General features: G+C 36.0%; 1 protein-coding gene across 5 annotated transcripts in view; it reads left to right on the top strand.

The window, feature by feature from the left end:
- LOC125666805 (serine/threonine-protein kinase tousled-like 2) overlaps positions 1-18358 on the top strand; it is a 52052-nt gene that overhangs the window by 19336 nt on the left and 14358 nt on the right. For all 5 annotated transcript variants that reach the window (XR_007366913.2, XR_007366914.2, XM_048900098.2 and 2 more), the window contains exons 4-14: positions 1422-1502; positions 1875-1968; positions 6427-6485; positions 8960-9037; positions 9824-9982; positions 11259-11390; positions 12688-12824; positions 15459-15593; positions 15742-15906; positions 17254-17335; positions 17830-17921. Coding sequence is in view for 3 of the 5 variants with exons in the window: in XM_048900098.2 (XP_048756055.1) it covers positions 1422-1502; positions 1875-1968; positions 6427-6485; positions 8960-9037; positions 9824-9982; positions 11259-11390; positions 12688-12824; positions 15459-15593; positions 15742-15906; positions 17254-17335; positions 17830-17921 (1214 nt within the window). In the remaining 2 variants the exon portion in view is untranslated. The remainder of the gene's footprint in view (positions 1-1421; positions 1503-1874; positions 1969-6426; positions 6486-8959; positions 9038-9823; positions 9983-11258; positions 11391-12687; positions 12825-15458; positions 15594-15741; positions 15907-17253; positions 17336-17829; positions 17922-18358) is intronic.

Genomic DNA, 18358 nt, shown 5'->3' with positions numbered 1-18358 from the left:
ACTGAGTTCCAGTACACAAATACAATGTTCATATATATATGCAATGGACATTACTCAATGCACATCATGGATATGGGTGTGTCGTATGTGGATTACAGACTCCGCTGAAATGGAAATGCAAATGTAACACAATATATTGTTTTATGAAACAAAGGATAGCAATAATGTTGGTGTAGGACACAATTATTTCGGTATTAGGGTTAAAGCAACATACACAAAGCTAACAAAACAAACATAGTAATATATACCTCACATATCTAACTGTTAACATGTGAAATGTTTTTGTATTCATGACATTCGTGTTTAAGTTAACACAACTGCATGCATCCTTGAAATTGTATTCAACTGCATTCATTTCATGCTTCTGTTTTCTTTTGTTTATTAATCACTTAAGATTGGCAAGTCTGTCAGACGTTCAGTGTGTCAAATTGCTGAGTCTAAATTTGGAAATAAATATTGAATCAGTCAGTCCCAGATAAATCTGAAATCAGTCTGAGATAGATGAGAAATCAGTCTGAGATAGATGAGAAATCAGTCTAAATTTGGAATTAAATATTGAATCAGTCAGTCCCAGATAAATCTGAAATCAGTCTGAGATAGATGAGAAATCAGTCTGAGATAAATGAGAAATCAGTCCGAGATAAATGAGAAATCAGTCTGAGATAAATGAGGAATCAGTCTGAGATAGATATCAAATCAGTCAGTCCCAGATAAATCTGAAACCAGTCCGAGATAAATCTGGAATCAGTTTGAGTATAATCTGGAATCAGTAAGTTCGGGATGAATCTAACTTGAAGAATTTTGTGCTTTGTTTGTCTTGATTTGAAGAGAGTGTGTGTATTGTGTAAGGGTCATTAGCTATGTGCCATCATTCTGTCCTTGTTCTTTAGAAGTCTCTTCCTATGAACACTGTAAATTTAAGAGATCAGGGTATTTGTACATTGTACAAGTCTCTTTCATTCTAGCATGTATTTTGAAATGAAGGAGTAAGTGTTTGGTTGTTGTTGTTTTTCAATAGATTTACGCTCAGGTGAAATCTTTTCTGAATATGAGTTCTCTTTAGTCAGTGCTGTTACATTAAGGATATGTGCATAACACATTAATAATTCTGTTTATTTTTGACATCACTGCAAAGGCATTTACATGTACTGTCGCTAATCGGGCAATCTGAAGTGTTCTGTAACCAATGTTTCAGAAACAGGAAGTTCAACATCTTTATTTCTTTCATGAATATGATACAACTTCATTTTGCATCCAAAACAATGAATGAAACATACAAACTTCATTTTTTGTGAAAGATGCTTTAGCATAGAGACAAAATGTAGACAAGCTATCTAATGTCTTTAATTGGTATGTTGTTTTTTTTTTGGTATTGCTGAGTTGTTGAATTGTATGAGAGATAATATTTCGTGGTATATTAGTTTCAGCCATTGAATGTTTCATCCAACCCCCAAGAGAATAACAGTAACCTCAGTGCTGGGTCGAATGCAGGGGAGGATGAGGTAAGGGAACCAATTTAATCTATAAACTGGTCATGCTCAATAAAAATCTAATTACAACTGAAGACTTTAAACAGATGCAAAGCATCATTAAACTTCCAAGATGTCTTGTATCATGATATTTATATCAATCAATTTCGATATTTGATAAGCTAAATTTCAGAGCAGAGAAATATACTATTCATAAAAAAGAGGTCTTACATGATAAAGTCTCAAAATTTTGTTTAGCAATTAAACATGTTAAAATTGTCAGATTTTATAACCTGTACTATTTTCTTGTGCTGTCTATTTCTAGGTCAAGCAATTAAGCTCATGAAGTGCATCCTTTGAGAATTTTAAGCATGCCCACTAATTATGAAATAATTTGTTAATTAGGCACACTTGATATTAACTCCTGAGAAACAACCCAGGACTCCATCAGAGAGAAAGCGAAAGAGGAAAGCCACAGCCAATGACAGCACTGAGAGCAGTGAGTATTTAGGCAGGCGGTGTGTTTTACAATGTACTCTACCAAAACCTGAAATATTACATCGTAGGGGGAAAATAGTTACAAGTACCTTTGTGATTTGTTAGAAAAGGATGCATCTTGTACCCTATGCCCTCTCATGCATTTTGAAGAGGTGTTCTTTAAAGAGAATTGTGACTCACTATTCACTAGACTTGGTACTCTGGGGGATAAATGTACCAAATACCCCCCCCCCCCCCCCCCCCCCCCCCACTCACACACATTCACACCACACACACCATTTATCTCCCACTCTTAACCCTTAGCCTACTGCATTAATTTTCATTGTATATTAGTGCAGTGCTGAATAAAAAATTGCTATACTGTTGAAATGTGCATGCTCTCTTTGAATATGTGTATCTCGTGGCTTTTCATTTCGGCATATCTGTTTGTCTCGCGGAAAAGTTCATGAATAAAATCACTAGTGATAAATAATTTCAGAAAATCCAACTGTGTTGTTATATTCAGCGCTGTATTCAGTTTAGATTCCCCGTTGAACGGAGCGATTACAACATCACTGTCCCGACATGACCAGTTATTACTCAAGTCGTCAGGGAAATCCTGGTCTGATTCCGGGGGAAAATCTGAAATCGGCAGATTGGCCAATACGTGCCGATTCTGTAATAAAATATCCTCCGGTCCAAAGCCTTCAAAAACATTGTTTTCATCATCAGTAAAGAAATTGGTGACTGCTTCTTCATCGCTCCAATCGACGTCGGCCATTTTGTTACATTATTTTTAAACAACAATATGCACTTCGGTTTACATCGATCTTCAATGAGATAAAGCCCGAGAAACCCGAAAATAAACGGTATTTTGACCAATGAAAGCCTTTACAAGCCTTCACTTCGTACTAATCCGGCTTGGGATTCCCCTCTGTTGCATAGCATCAACAGTAAACAAGTACGTCACGGAATCGATAATAGTCGCGTGTAGCAATGGTGCGTTGTAAGTGCAAAACGACGAAAGTCGCGTGTAGCAGCCTATGGGTTAAGTACATGTCAGGGATTCAGAATTTAGATGCTCAAATGGAATTGTTCCTGATAGCTTGATGTAGATTGTGTTAGATTCTATAAACGGAATAATTCAATGGCCTACATTATTGCAGTTATTGCCCTTACACCAGAAGTTTGGGGCGTGCTTATCGATGCAGTCCTAAGCTTCAGATAAAATAGTATTAACAAATAAGATATAGTAAAGCTTACGGTACCAAATCTTTATCATGGGCTGAGTTTTAACAGGTGGTATTACATCTCTAATAATAACAAAATTTAGTTGCTTCTAATGAATATTTGAAGGTATGTTTGCACACATAGTAGGCTTATATGTAAGAATTTTTTTATATCAAATATATGAGACGACAATACAAGAATACAACGATATAAGGCCTCAACTGTGCACATGTTTTTGTGCGCTGTAAATTGAAGGTTTTCGTAAGGGGTAGATCTGTAGCTCTCTGATCTGTCCCCAATATTTTTTCAGAGAGCTACAGTTCTGCAGCTACATCTTCTCTTGAACCACTGGGCCAATTTCAGTTAAACTTGGTACACATCATCCATGGGTGAAGGGGATTCAAGTTTATTCAAATCAAGGGTCATGCCCCCTGGGGAGATAATCACGAAAATGCAAAAATAGGGTGGGGACATTTAAAATCTTCTCAAGAACCACAGGGCCAAAAAAGTTGAAATTTACATGAAAGCTTCCTGGCATAGTGCAGATTCAAGTTTGTTCAAATCATGGCTCCCAGGGGTAGGATTTGTATATTTTTTGCCCTTTTGGTATATATAGTTATTGTATATCATCATATCTTTTATAATTAAATCAATTCTTACTGATTTGAGAAACTATTTCTGGGTGTTGTGAACCATCTTAAGAACCACTGGGCAAGAAAAGGGGAAATTTACATGAAAATTTGCTGACATGGTGCAGATTTAAGTTTTTGCAATTCATGGTCCCAGGGAGTAGGATGGGGCCACAGTAGGAGATCAAAGTGTTATATGCTGATATATAGGAAAAATCTTTAAAAATATCTCTAGAACTATTTAAGCTAGGGCTTTCACATTTTGTATATACATTTTTTATGGAAAGACCTTTCATGTAATGCAATGGTGTGTGAGCTTGTGACCTTGACCTGGAAGTTTAACTTTTGATAAGAATCTGACCTCTACAATTTGTCCTGAACTATTTAGTATTTAAGGTAGATCTTTCACATCTTGTATATATATTTCTTATGGCAATACCTTTCATTTTATTTCATGATCTTTGACCTTGTGACCTTGAACTCTGAGTTTGACCTACTTTTAAGAAAACATAACCTATTAAGTTTATTAAATATATTTGGAACTTTTCTAGGTGGGGCTTTCATATAATGTATATAGAGTCTTTATGGCAATACCTTGTACCCATAGTATTTGATCTTTTGACCAACATGTACCTTTTTTTTAAAAAAAATCCTGACCTATTCAATATCTCCTGAACTATTTAAGGTAGGGCTTTCATATTTGGTATATAGGTTCTTTATGGCAAGACCTTGTTATTTTGTGAAGCTTGACCTTATGACCTTAGAGTTGGACCTACTTTTTAGATCTCTGACCTAATCAATAACTCCTGAACTGTTTAAAAGCTTTTATATTTTGTATATTGATTTATTATGGCAAAACCTTTTATTTCATAATATGACCTTTGCTCTTGTAACCTTGGAATTTGACCTACTTTTAAGGAAACGTAACCTGTTAAATATCTTCAGAACTATTCTAGTTGGGGCTTTCGTATTTTGTTCGGTTTTGTTGATGCACCTCTGTGTATATGTGAATTCATTTTCAGTTATGATATGATCCTTTGGGGACCACAATATGGGGTCAAAATTTTTCATGGGAATAAAGATTGATAAAATTCACAGCAGCTGAACAATAGCAGGGCCAAGGTGACTCATGTGAGCGATGTGGCCCATGGGCCTCTTGTTGTTCCTCTGTGGAAACATATACTGTCCCAGATTACATTAGTGCACAACCACAAATAATAATCCTCACATCGTCATTCCTATGTGAAAAAACCACAAATAATAATTCTCACATCGTCATTCCTATGTGAAATCCATGTCTGTGTCACAAACTTTTGACTGTTCTATAAAGTAAGCCAAACTTTATTTAAACAGCAGCTGTCCATGTTAAATTTGCACATGAAGACCATCACTATTGTATTGTTAGGTTTACAAACATATAAACACCCAAACATGAACGTTCCGATAAAATAGAACAATAAATAATAAAATAATTTACTGATTACTTTTTCAAAATCTTCTGAAATTCACTGTCAATTTTTTTTTTTTTTCATTTGAGGCCTTGCCATTGTTTTCATTAATTTTATTGACAGATTTTAGGGTAGAATTCGCTTAAATTTTGGACAGGAGGGTTTATATTTACCCCCCCCAAAAAATGAAAAACTCCTGGGGTGCATTTTACAAAAGAACTTACGACTTATGACCAACTTTACAAATTGGAATTCTCCCGCTTATTGTAAGATAATTCACTCCAATGTAAAATAGTGAAGAAATGATGTTGAAAATTAAGTTTCAGAAACGTTTTAGTTCTTTCATTCAAACTAATAACTGTGTAATACAATTTAAGACTTGCGACTTTGTCGTAAGTTCTTTTGTAAAACGGGCCCCTGGCCTGTATAGATAAACAATCAGTTTAGATAATACTATAAAATGTTTTTCTTTACCAGTGTTTTTTTTTTATTTTTTTTTTTATGTGAACTAATGATTTTTTCATTGAACAAAAAATTAGACAATATGTTTTATCACAAGTTTGCATGAGAACAGGTGGAAGGTAATAAGAAATGTATTGACCGTTTCAACAAGTTTATGTGTACAGCTGCAGGTGATGTTCCTTTAGGATTACTATGTGATATAGATTATCCAACATCTAAATCTGTAAAGTTCGTAGTCTCTTGTTCATCATTTCAGAAATTTATCAGATTTTTGTTGAAACTTTATTTCTGCAGCTGAATGTATGTTTTTGGACCAAGAAAGAGATTTATTGTTCAATTACTTGATATTAAACATGAAAATGCAATTGCACATGATTTTTGCGAAGAAGATTTGAGTTGTGAATGTTACTTTAAGATTATCATTATAGATAAGCTATATTTCTGAATAAGGTCTCTCCCTTGCAAAAGGATTAATAAAAGACCTGGATAAAAAAAAGATGAATGATGAAAAATACCATCATGTGTTTAAAAAGATGCACCTCTATTAATTCAATGATTTAAGTAGCAGAAGAACTGTAGCTCTAGGGGATGAAAATTGGGTAAACCAGAGAGCTACAGATCCATTCATAATTTTTTTTTTAAATCATCAATTTACAGCACGACTGTAGTTGGGATTAACATACAATTATAATTATTTTCCTCGTCTTTCAGCGACTCCAAAATCCACGCGGCCTGAAGCGAATGGGAAGAAAATCAATGATTATTTTAAGGTAAGCAGTGTTTCCTGATGAATATTATATCATACAGAAGGAGAGATAAGCTCATTTTCTACACCAAATAGGGATAAGGAGATGATGAAGTGCTGTAGTAAGTGCTATTGATTCTTGCCAAGGAAAAATAGTACATTTCCTGTATCATGTATACAGAGACGGTGTTCTGATGCTGCATGGAAAAGGACATACTAGCTGGTAAACCGTAGTGACTCTGATTTAGACTTCCCAGACTTTATACCTGACTGACAGATTTTGTTATACTGTACGATGGTACCCTCTGTTCAGTGTTGCCTTTGATCGTACAAGACAGTTAACGTTTTGATCAGTAATCTCTACAGAGTTGACAGCAGTGTGATTGAAATTAACACATTCACAAAGGTTCTGAAACTGGTCAAATATCTGTTGGACAGCTGTTCTGAAAATTTTCCAAATTTACCACACCAGTGACAGATTTATTGCACTATTTAGTTAATAAATGATTTTTCTGCCAAGGCCTGTAGAAATCAATATAAAGAGATTTCATCTTGTTCAAACTTTTATTTAAATTTCAGTTATTTTCCAATCTCTAAAACAACTTCTTCAATTGAAATGTCATTCTCTCCTTGGTTAGTTGTAAGAATCGCTTTGGATCTCTCTATCACGTGTCTTGTCCCTTACTGCCGTTTCAGACTACACTAGTGTAAAGTTCTACCTTGGAACTATTGTAAACTGACTTTTATTTGCGACTTTATTTCACGATTTACTAATGATGAACTGGTTCGCAGCAACTAATTTTCACGACCAAGATAATCTTAAACGTATAAGAAACATGAAAGGTCTGGTTCGTGGCGAGAAATATTTGCGATGAAGAGTTTCTTGTGAACCTTGCGAGGTTCTTGTGAACCTTGCGATAATTTCTCACACGAGAATATGGGTTGGTTTACAGTAGGTCTTCCTGTACTTTTGAGTTTCTCTCTAATTGCTCAAATGTTATAATTAATTAAGGTAGCACAATAGTCATTTGCTTCAAGTTTTATATTGAAAAAAAAGTAGCTGAGCTAAAATAATTCAAGAATTTCTCCAAATTTGAGTGCTGTCATGCAAGACTATTATAGTAATCTATCTATTAAGTTGAATTGGCCTATTGGACAGTCCCTGATGATGTAAATTTCAAACCTTTCACTCTTGCAAGTGATATAAACTTTAAATGATGAGAAAATGCAACTGTAACACTACACCCAGAAAGTCAGTACTCTGTAACACTACACCCAGACAGTACTCTGTAACACTACACCCAGACAGTACTCTGTAACACTACACCCAGACAGTACTCTGTAACACTACACACAGACAGTACTCTGTAACACTACACACAGACAGTACTCTGTAACACTACACACAGACAGACAGTACTCTGTAACACTACACCCAGACAGTCAGTACTTTGTAACACTACACCCAGACAGTACTCTGTAACACTACACCCAGACAGTACTCTGTAACACTACACACAGACAGTACTCTGTAACACTACACACAGACAGACAGTACTCTGTAACACTACACACAGACAGTACTCTGTAACACTACACCCAGACAGTACTCTGTAACACTACACACAGACAGTACTCTGTAACACTACACACAGACAGTACTCTGTAACACTACACACAGACAGACAGTACTCTGTAACACTACACCCAGACAGTACTCTGTAACACTACACCCAGACAGTACTCTGTAACACTACACACAGACAGTACTCTGTAACACTACACACAGACAGTACTCTGTAACACTACACACAGACAGACAGTACTCTGTAACACTACACCCAGACAGTACTCTGTAACACTACACCCAGACAGTACTCTGTAACACTACACACAGACAGACAGTACTCTGTAACACTACACACAGACAGACAGTACTTTGTAACACTACACACAGACAGTACTCTGTAACACTACACCCAGACAGTACTCTGTAACACTACACCCAGACAGTCAGTACTTTGTAACACTACACCCAGACAGTACTCTGTAACACTACACCCAGACAGTACTCTGTAACACTACACCCAGACAGTCAGTACTTTGTAACACTACACCCAGACAGACAGTACTTTGTAACACTACACACAGACAGTCAGTACTCTATAACACTACACACAGACAGACAGTACTCTGTAACACTACACCCAGACAGACAGTACTCTGTAACACTACATCCAGACAGTCAGTACTCTGTTGTTTCTTCTCAATTGGTATAGTTATGAATGTTTCAGAAAATTGTCTATTGTTACTTAGAGAATTGTAAACTATTATGAGGTTAACATGTTTTTCCTTGAGCATTTCCCACATGAATTTGTATTTTGTGATGAGGAAATTAGGAAGAGTTAAATGAAAATAGGGCTGTAGGCTTCATTTTGAGGAATTTACTTGTGTTTCATTTTGATCAGAATGCATTGATTGTACTTTATTTTTATACAGCAAAACCAGTCCCCTAGTAGAAGCTCAGTGAATGCACACCTTGGAACCAAATCACCCTCTCCTCAGGGTATTCCCTATGTAAGTCTTCAATATTGAAACAGATGGCAGGTACACTTTGTACTCATCTTCATATACATGAAATTTTATGAAATTTGGTACATTGATAACATAAAGAAATTTTCATATGTCAGCAGTTGTGAGTTTAGTGCTCTTGCTTCATTACCAAAGGTACAAAAACACACATCTCACTTACACGAGTCCACATCAATAACTCTATGAGAGTGGTCTTTAGACATTTCCTCTGATCTAATGTCAGGGACATTGTTTTCTGTCCTGTCCATTTGTCTGAAACTTTTTGGTTATTGATAACTTTTGAATGGTGATTGATAGGTCTCATATTTGTGCATTCCTTGTGACAAGACCTTTTTCTTGGTACCAATGTTTTTGACCTTGTAACCTTGACCTTGGGAGTTTTATGTACTTTAATAAAAACCTAAGAAAGGCAATATCTACTGGTCAGGACTATTTAGGTAGGGCTTTCATATTTTGCTTATTAATTCCTTATGACAAGATTCATCTGATAACATGATCTTTGACATTGTGACCTTGACCTTGGTGTTTGACCTAAAATTCAAATGTTCAACCTTGCTCATAACTTGAAAGATGAGTGATAGGTCTCTCATAAATTGATTTATTTAAAGTTCAGTGCTTACCAATACAAAAATGCAAATCTAACTGAAGGGTTTGCAAAATTCAACAACTCCTCCATAAAATGAAGCCTCAGATTATGTTTAGTCGTCAAGTAGTGGCTAATATTGACACATAATGAATCCCCCTTTTGAATTCTTGTTATGTATTGGACAGGGTTACACAGTTCCTTCCCCTGGCAGTCTTAGTAATTCTGACAGTATGGGATACCCACCTCAGCGGTCCCTCTACCAGTACCACAAAGCTGTACAGACAGAGGTAGAATACGTCAACAGCGGGGAACACAAAGACAATCGCATTGAAGACCTACTACGGGTAAGAAAGCTGTAATATGTCAAAAGACAATCGCAGTGAAGACCTACTACGGGTAAGAAAGCTGTAATATGTCAAAAGACAATCGCATTGAAGACCTACTACGGGTAAGAAAGCAGTAATATGTCAAAAAACAATCGCAGTGAAGACCTACTACGGGTAAGAAAGCTGTATCATGTCAAAAGACAATCGCAGTGAAGACCTACTACGGGTAAGAAAGCTGTAATATGTCAAAAGACAATCGCATTGAAGACCTACTACGGGTAAGAAGGCTGTAATATGTCAAAAGACAATCGCAGTGAAGACCTACTACGGGTAAGAAGGCTGTAATATGTCAAAAGACAATCACAGTGAAGACCTACTACGGGTAAGAAAGCTGTAACATGTCAAAAGACAATCGCAGTGAAGACCTACTACGGGTAAGAAAGCTGTAATATGTCAAAAGACAATCGCATTGAAGACCTACTACGGGTAAGAAGGCTGTAATATGTCAAAAGACAATCGCAGTGAAGACCTACTACGGGTAAGAAGGCTGTAATATGTCAAAAGACAATCACAGTGAAGACCTACTACGGGTAAGAAAGCTGTAATATGTCAAAAGACAATCGCAGTGAAGACCTACTACGGGTAAGAAAGCTGTAATATGTCAAAAGACAATCACATTGAAGACCTACTACGGGTAAGAAAGCTGTAATATGTCAAAAGACAATCGCAGTGAAGACGTACTACGGGTAAGAAAGCTGTAATATGTCAAAAGACACTCACTGAGCTACAATGATAGACAAAGAAATCGATACAAAATATTTCACAAAACATTTGAATCACCATCTTGCGACACAGTGTCATGAAAAGTATAAATCTTTTAAACTTTTTTTATCAGCTTAATTATAATTAGGTTCAGTTTGTTCTTCCATGTCTTTTATATCTTAATAAGTTTAGGTGTGATAGTGTGCAATGTGTAACAAATGTCTAATTATGAAAGGAAAAATGACTTTATTTTACCCTTATGTATCAAGCACAATTCTTTTCTTTGGCCAATATCAAATTTTAGCTAAGTTGTACCTATGTACATGTGGTATTGAAAAAATGTAAATTTGCAAACCTTATGAAAAAGATGAATTGAAATCTTGGGAGTTTTTAACTAATATATGTACATGTATACCAATTGCTGTGGCTAACAATTTTATACTGCGTGATTCAAAGGTTTGTTTGAAATGGGTACATGGCGTAATTTAACATCATTTACATATTGTAAAGTACGTTGATTCTGTACTTTCAGCAAAATGAGGAACTTCGACGGCAAGTAACCACGCAACAGTCGCAGTTGACTGCACAACAGAAACTTATCGAGAAAAACAAAGATACCGCCCAAAAGTGTCTCCAAGTCAACAAGTCTCTTTTGATTGAAAAGGTAAGAGAACTCGCACAAGCACAAACATTCCTCATGAACAAGGTATGGGTAGGAATATTCTCTCATGAACAAGGTATGGGTAGGAATATTACCTCATGGACAAGGTATGGGTAGGAATATTACCTCATGAACAAGGTAGGGATAGGAATATTACCTCATGGACAAGGTAGGGATAGGAATATTACCTCATGGACAAGGTATGCATAAGAATATTACCTCATGAACAAGGTATCGATAGGAATATTACCTCATGAACAAGGTAGGGATAGGAATATTACCTCATGAACAAGGTATGGGTAGGAATATTACCTCATGAACAAGATATCGATAGGAATATTACCTCATGAACAAGGTATGGGTAGGAATATTACCTCATGAACAAGATATCGATAGGAATATTACCTCATGAACAAGGTATGGGTAGGAATATTACCTCATGAACAAGATATCGATAGGAATATTACCTCATGGACAAGGTATGGGTAGGAATTTTCTCTCATGAACAAGGCATGGATAGGAATATTCTCTCATTAACAGGTCTGATTTATTGCATCGAACAAGTCAAACCCTTTTCATCAATATCTCTTAATGTTAGAGTTATTCAAAATGCTGTGTACAGCATGATTTTCATTCATGAGAATATCACTTATTGAAAAAATTCCCTATGGTGTATTAAGTAGTACAGATAATATTGTGAAGTACAGTGTGTGTTACTCCCAGACCAACACACACAGAGTGAAATCAGTGTGAGGAGAGAAATTGTCCTGTGTAGACAGGTTTAATTAAGAACTAGCATTTAATCAAATAATGTGTGGATGAATGGATGGGATTGAGACGACTCTGTTAATAAAAGATTCCATCTCGGTCACACAGAGGCTATGGGAGAAGTAAAGCCGTAATCAAAACACTTCATCTGCATTGATTTTTGTGTTTGTGGAAAAGAATACATGCCTCATGTTAAGGGACTCCTTGTGGATGAAAAGTGGTATTGGTCTCTGATAAAACCCTGAAAGATGAAAAGTTTTTGTATGCAGAAAACAATATGATTGTTTTTGAAAGACTATTGTGTTCTTCAATTATTGCTATGGATCTATCAAACACCTTTTTGTTTTCAGTTTTCAAAGTATTGCATTATAAAGTCCAGTCAATTCCAGTTACAATTTTAACTGTACTTTTGTTTAGTTTTTTGTTAGCTCTGAACTGTATAAGCCAGAAACCTCATTGAAGACAATTATATAGTGCAGTAGAGTTGATTTACTGTATCACGGTATTTTGAATATGTACCCTGAATTTACAGAGCAAGTTGGAGAAGAAGACGACGAGGCAGAAGTCGATGGGGAATCGGTTACGTCTAGGGCAGTTTGTCACCCAGAGACAAGGGGCCACGTTTGTGGAGAACTGGGTGGATGGATGGGCATTTACGGACCTAATGAAGTTAGTGCTCACTAGAATACAAATAGGTGTTGGTTACTAGGTGACATTACTACGTTTCAAAAACTTGATCGTTACCCAGATCACCAGGTCACCATGACCTACTTTTGAGACAACATGATATTAGAGTCAAGAACTTTCATGTTTTACTTGTCCATTTTTTTAGCTCTTCTGAGCCGAAGGCTTTCGACTCAGAAGAGCTAATCATATGGCCATATGTCTGGCGTGCGGTGTGCGTCAACTTTTTGGGAAAAGGGCTATATCTCAAGAACCCCTTTGCCAATTTTTGTCAAATTTGTCACAGGGCATCCTTGGCCCAAAGGCTTTCATTTGTACTAAAACTAGGGGTGTGACCCTTTAACAAGGGGAGATAATTAGAAAAATGCAAACAAAAGTAGTGGTTGCTAAAAAATCTTATCAAGAACCACTGGACAAATTATCACCAAACTTATGCATAAGAATGAGGATAGGTTGTAAATAAGAAATTGTTCAAGGCATCATCCTGGGGTAGAGGGTGTGGTCTCAAGGTCACTTCAAACTTGACCTTAAATTTTGTTTTGTTAAAACTTGATATTTTGCTTAGTATAAGGACTAGGATCATAAAATTTTGTCAGTTGATGCATCTTAGGACCTAATATCATGTTGTCTCAAAAGTAGGTCATGGTGACCTACTTTTTGAATTTCTCAGGTAATTATTATTAAATGGATTTTGATGCACATCTTGGACACTTTTGAGCCTATGATCATCAAAAGTTGTCAGTTGATGGATCATGGGACGTTGAACTGCGTCATGTGAAAAGTATGTCGCCATGACCTACTTTCTGAAATTTATGGCTAATCATTTATGAATACATTTTAGATTGTTATTTCAGATACCGAGAGGTTTAGAATCATCAAACCTTGTAAGTTGATGCGTCTAGAGGCCTCGAAACATATTTATTCAAAAAAGTAGGTCACAGTGACCTACTTTTTGCAGACATTCAAATTTCACATTTTCAATTTTAGATGCATATTTTGGACACTATTAAGGCTAGGATCATCAAACTTTGTCAGTTGATGCATCTTGAGTCTTCATAGTTTGTTGACCAAAAAGTAGGTCACCGTGACCTACTTTTGGAATTTGACAGCTATATTTTAATATTTCATAATCTATTTGACTTACAATTATCAAACTTTGTCAGTTGACGCATGTTGAGTCTTCAGAGTGTGTTGACTAAAAAGTAGGTCACTGTGACGTATGTTTGGATTTTGACGACTATATTTGAATATTTCAGATACTATTTGACTTACAGTCATCAAACTTTGTCAGTTGATGAGTATTGGGTCTTCAGAGTGTGTCGACCAAAAAGTAGGTCACTGTGACCTACTTTTGGAATTTAACGTTTATATCTGAATATTTCAGATACTATTTGACTTCAATTATCAAACTTTGTCAGTTGATGCATCTTGAGTCTTTGGAGTGTGTCAACCAAAAAGTAGGTCATTGTGGCCTTCTTTTGGAATTTGACGGCTATATTTGAATACTATTTGACTTGTCAGTTGATGCATCTTGAGTCTTCAGTGTGTCGACCATAAGTAGGTCACCGTGACCTACTTTTGGACAGTTACACTTAAATTTTCAGGTCTTATTTGACTTAACATCATCAAACTTTGTTGTCCCGTGGGGATCCGGGTTAGAATAGGTCCTCAGTACCCCTTGCTTGTCGTAAAAGGCAACTAAATGGGGCGGTCCTACGGATGAGACCGCAAAAACTGAGGTCCCTTGTCACAACAGGTGTGACACAATAAAGATCCCTCTCTGCTCAAAGGCCATAAGCGCCGAGCATAGGCCTAAATTTTTCAGCCCTTCCCGGCAGTGGTGATGTCTCCATATGAGTGAAATATTCTCGAGAGGGACGTTAAACAACATTCAATCAATCAAACTTTGTTAATTGATGAATCTTGGTTAGTGAGAATTTTTGCCTGTTCTACAATGTATCAGAAGAGCAATTCTAGGCCCATGTGCCTATCGTTTAATTTCTTTTCTTTTCTTTTTTTGTTTGCAAGACCTATAATGGTACAAAATGTTTGACCTTGAGATCTTGATAATGACCTTTGACCTACTTTTCAAAGACAACATTGGTCATAGCATTTGAATTCCCAGTGATAGAGCTTTTGAATTTTGACTCCTTCATTTTGACATTAAAAGATGTGACCTTAATCAAACTTGTGTACTTCGAGTCAAGGTTGGTCATACAAAACAGTGTGCACCAGTTACGTAAATTTTCTCAGGTGAGCATGTTGAGACTCTGGCCACTTTGGGCTTATTGTCTACTGTGTAGATGTTGATTTTTTGGTTTTAATGGGCTCGCGCAAATCTAGAAGTGGCATGAAAAAAACCCAACACTTTTAACAGCGCGATCGATTGTCATGCCTATGATGTATTTGCTCATTTGAATACTCTTTATTTATCAGTCAGTCATACAATGAATTGATTAGGGTAACTTTATGATTTTAAAGCTAGCATATCTGACAATGTAAAAGTAAATTTTCATCGTGATCTGAAGACCTGGAACATTTGAAATCATTACCTTTATTCATTGTGCATCTGTCCAGAATTTGAATTTTAAAAGCTGTGATAATTTTTATCGTTGCCAGGCAACAGGAGAGGATTGCACAGGAGAGGGAAGATATTGAGAAACAGCGAAAACTTCTAGTCAAGAAAAAACCCAACTCCACAGTCACAAAAAATTCCAAAAACGACAATTTTCTAAAACCAGGTGGAGAGAAACCGTAAGTGGGCATATAAGTCGTTATAAAACTGTTCAGGCGTGCATGTAGTGTTGGATTGTCATAATCTGTAATGATATCCAATTTGGATTCCTCTTTATCATTCTCATCAGTAAGGAGAGTTAATGTTTGCGTAAAATTTCTTTTTCAGTCTGACATTAGCAGAGTTTTACGAACAGGATGAAATCCTAAAATTACGACAAGCTAGTCTAAAAAAGGAAGATGCGGACATTCAGTTAGAACTAGAGAAATTAGAAAGGGAGAGGAATCTTCACATACGAGAGCTCAAACGAATCCATAATGAGGATAACTCCAGGTTTGCCAGAGTTGTTTTTGTTGTAGTGATATCTCGTGTTGCAGACGTTTTCAGGGACACAGAAAGTTTAAACATTATTTACATACTGTAAAGTCAGACACTGACTATCATGGGGTAAAATTTCGGCATTTTAAGGAAAAATTACACAATTCATGGTGAACAATTCTTCTCTTTGTGGTAATTTAGTTTCTCAGTTGTTGGGAGATTTAAACTGGTAAATCATGACAATTACCCCTCAAGGGGAAGAAAATGATTTAAGTTTATAGCATTAATTTATATTGATTTTGGTAGTATTTGAAAGCAGAGTACGGTGGTTAGGTTCCGAGCAAAATTGTCCGGAAAAATAAAATGTCTGGATTTATTGATCCAGATGAATAGGTTCCTAGCAAAAATGTCTGGATAACTGAATCGCATATGTTAGATATTCAAATTAGGAATCAATATGCTTACTTAGTTGATATGTAAATTGAAATAAACATTGACAATTTGTTTTTTTATGTAAATCATGATATATTCATACACCACCGCGGTGACCGAGAGGTTAGAGTGTTCGCCCCGCATGTGGAAGGCCGGGTTCGAATCCCGGCCGTGACAGACCTAAGTCATTAAAACAGGTAGTGACAGTTCCATCGCCAAACGCTCGGCATAAGGTGTGAATGTCACGGGTCCTCGGAGATGACCTTAAAAATAACGGATAACCCATGTCACAGTAGGTGTGGCACGCTAAAGAACCCTTACTGCGCCGAGCATAGGCCTAAATTTGAAGCCCTTCACCGGTCTTGGTGATGTCTCCATATGAGTGAAAAATTCTCGAGCGAGACATTAAGCAAGATACAATCAATCATACATTTAGAAGCACTAAAATTGAAATATTTATGTACTTGTATATCTAATTACGACTACAAACAGATATACAAAGCATGCGTTAAAATCAAACAATCATTCACTACATGTACCTGTTATTGAGAAATCAATAATGCTTTTCTTTTGTCTTATTCTATAATTATCCAAGCTGAGATAGATTGCAAAACCACCCAAACTCATTATCATGAAACTACAACTGCTTTTCTTTGGCCGTATACTCGCCTATTATTTCGATCTGGTAATACCCTAGCAGAATTCTTATACGTGCATTTTTTTCCGGATCTGCTAATTACCTAAGCAGGACTCCAAATGACATGAAAAGTACGAGTGTCTGCATGCACAGAATTAATATGAATTGTCATACTTATTAAAATAAAAGAATTTCAGATAACTGATTATTTTCAAGGAAGCTTAAAAGTTCTAGGTGAAGTTTGTTTATGAAGTAATTATTTTGTTTACATATGCTTTTTCTGTCTATTACAGGTTTAAGGACCATCCAACTCTCAATGAAAGATATTTATTATTAAATTTACTAGGGAAAGGCGGATTTAGTGAAGTTCACAAGGTAAAGAAATTATAACCATGTTTTGTGGTTTTGGATTTTACTGTAGAAGATCATATGAAAATGTTAAGGAGGTATGCTACACCAGAGAAATTTGATGTAGATGAGAAGTGGAGGATATGTACAACAATATTTTTGAAATTGAAAACTTTCAAATTTACTTTATTTAGTCAAAAATGCAGTTTTAGTAGAAAGCAATCTGAAAAATATTTAAAACCCCTGCTGAACTCGAACCTGCGATCTACAGTTCAGCAGTCGGCATGCATACCTACTGAGCTACTCAGCTAGGTGATAATTTTTTTAATGAATAGACAAATATTGCTGATATTCATATTTTCCTCCATGTTTTAAAGGAAGTCGGCCATTGTGACGATGTAGAGTACCTCCTTAAGCAGTTTAATCTAGGAGATTCACTGTCTGATGTGTTTAAGTCTTGTCTTTTCTAGGTATGTTGTAAAAAAAAAAAAAAATAATCTCTCAATTTTTCTTTACCACAGGGCTTTGACCTCAAGGAGCAAAGATATGTTGCATGTAAAATTCACCAGTTAAATCGAGAATGGAAAGACGATAAAAAAGCCAATTACATAAAGTAGGTGTGCACGGCATGGGGTTGTCAAAATTCGTATTTCCATCATTCAGTCAACTCAATTTTTGTAAAATCACTAATGGTGTGTGAGAATATATTAATGGGTAAATTCAGGAGGCAGTCTTAGCATAAAAGTTAAGATTATGCAATATATACCTAGTATTTAAGAAACCGGACTTCTCGTCATGTGTATTATGTTGTACTGAGATATCCTACAAGACAAATTCGCTGAAATAGTCTCATAAATTTTTAGTAGTTGTGTAGTTTTCTCAGGTTACTTTCCTGCCTTCCGTGCTTTGGTTATAGAAAAATGACTTTCAGTCTTTCCCAGGTTAGAAACTAGTGCAGGGAACTTGGCCCAATTAGATCACTTGCCACTTGGATGTATTGTTTCGCAGTTGAACGCAGGTTGATAAAACATATTTTACGCTTATTGCAGA

The sequence above is a fragment of the Ostrea edulis genome, chromosome 10, assembly GCF_947568905.1.
Source record: "Ostrea edulis chromosome 10, xbOstEdul1.1, whole genome shotgun sequence".
In the NCBI taxonomy this organism is placed as follows: Eukaryota; Metazoa; Mollusca; class Bivalvia; order Ostreida; family Ostreidae; genus Ostrea; species Ostrea edulis.
The sequence above is the reverse complement of the archived record's forward strand: the minus strand, read 5'-3'. Positions and strand labels throughout refer to the sequence as shown.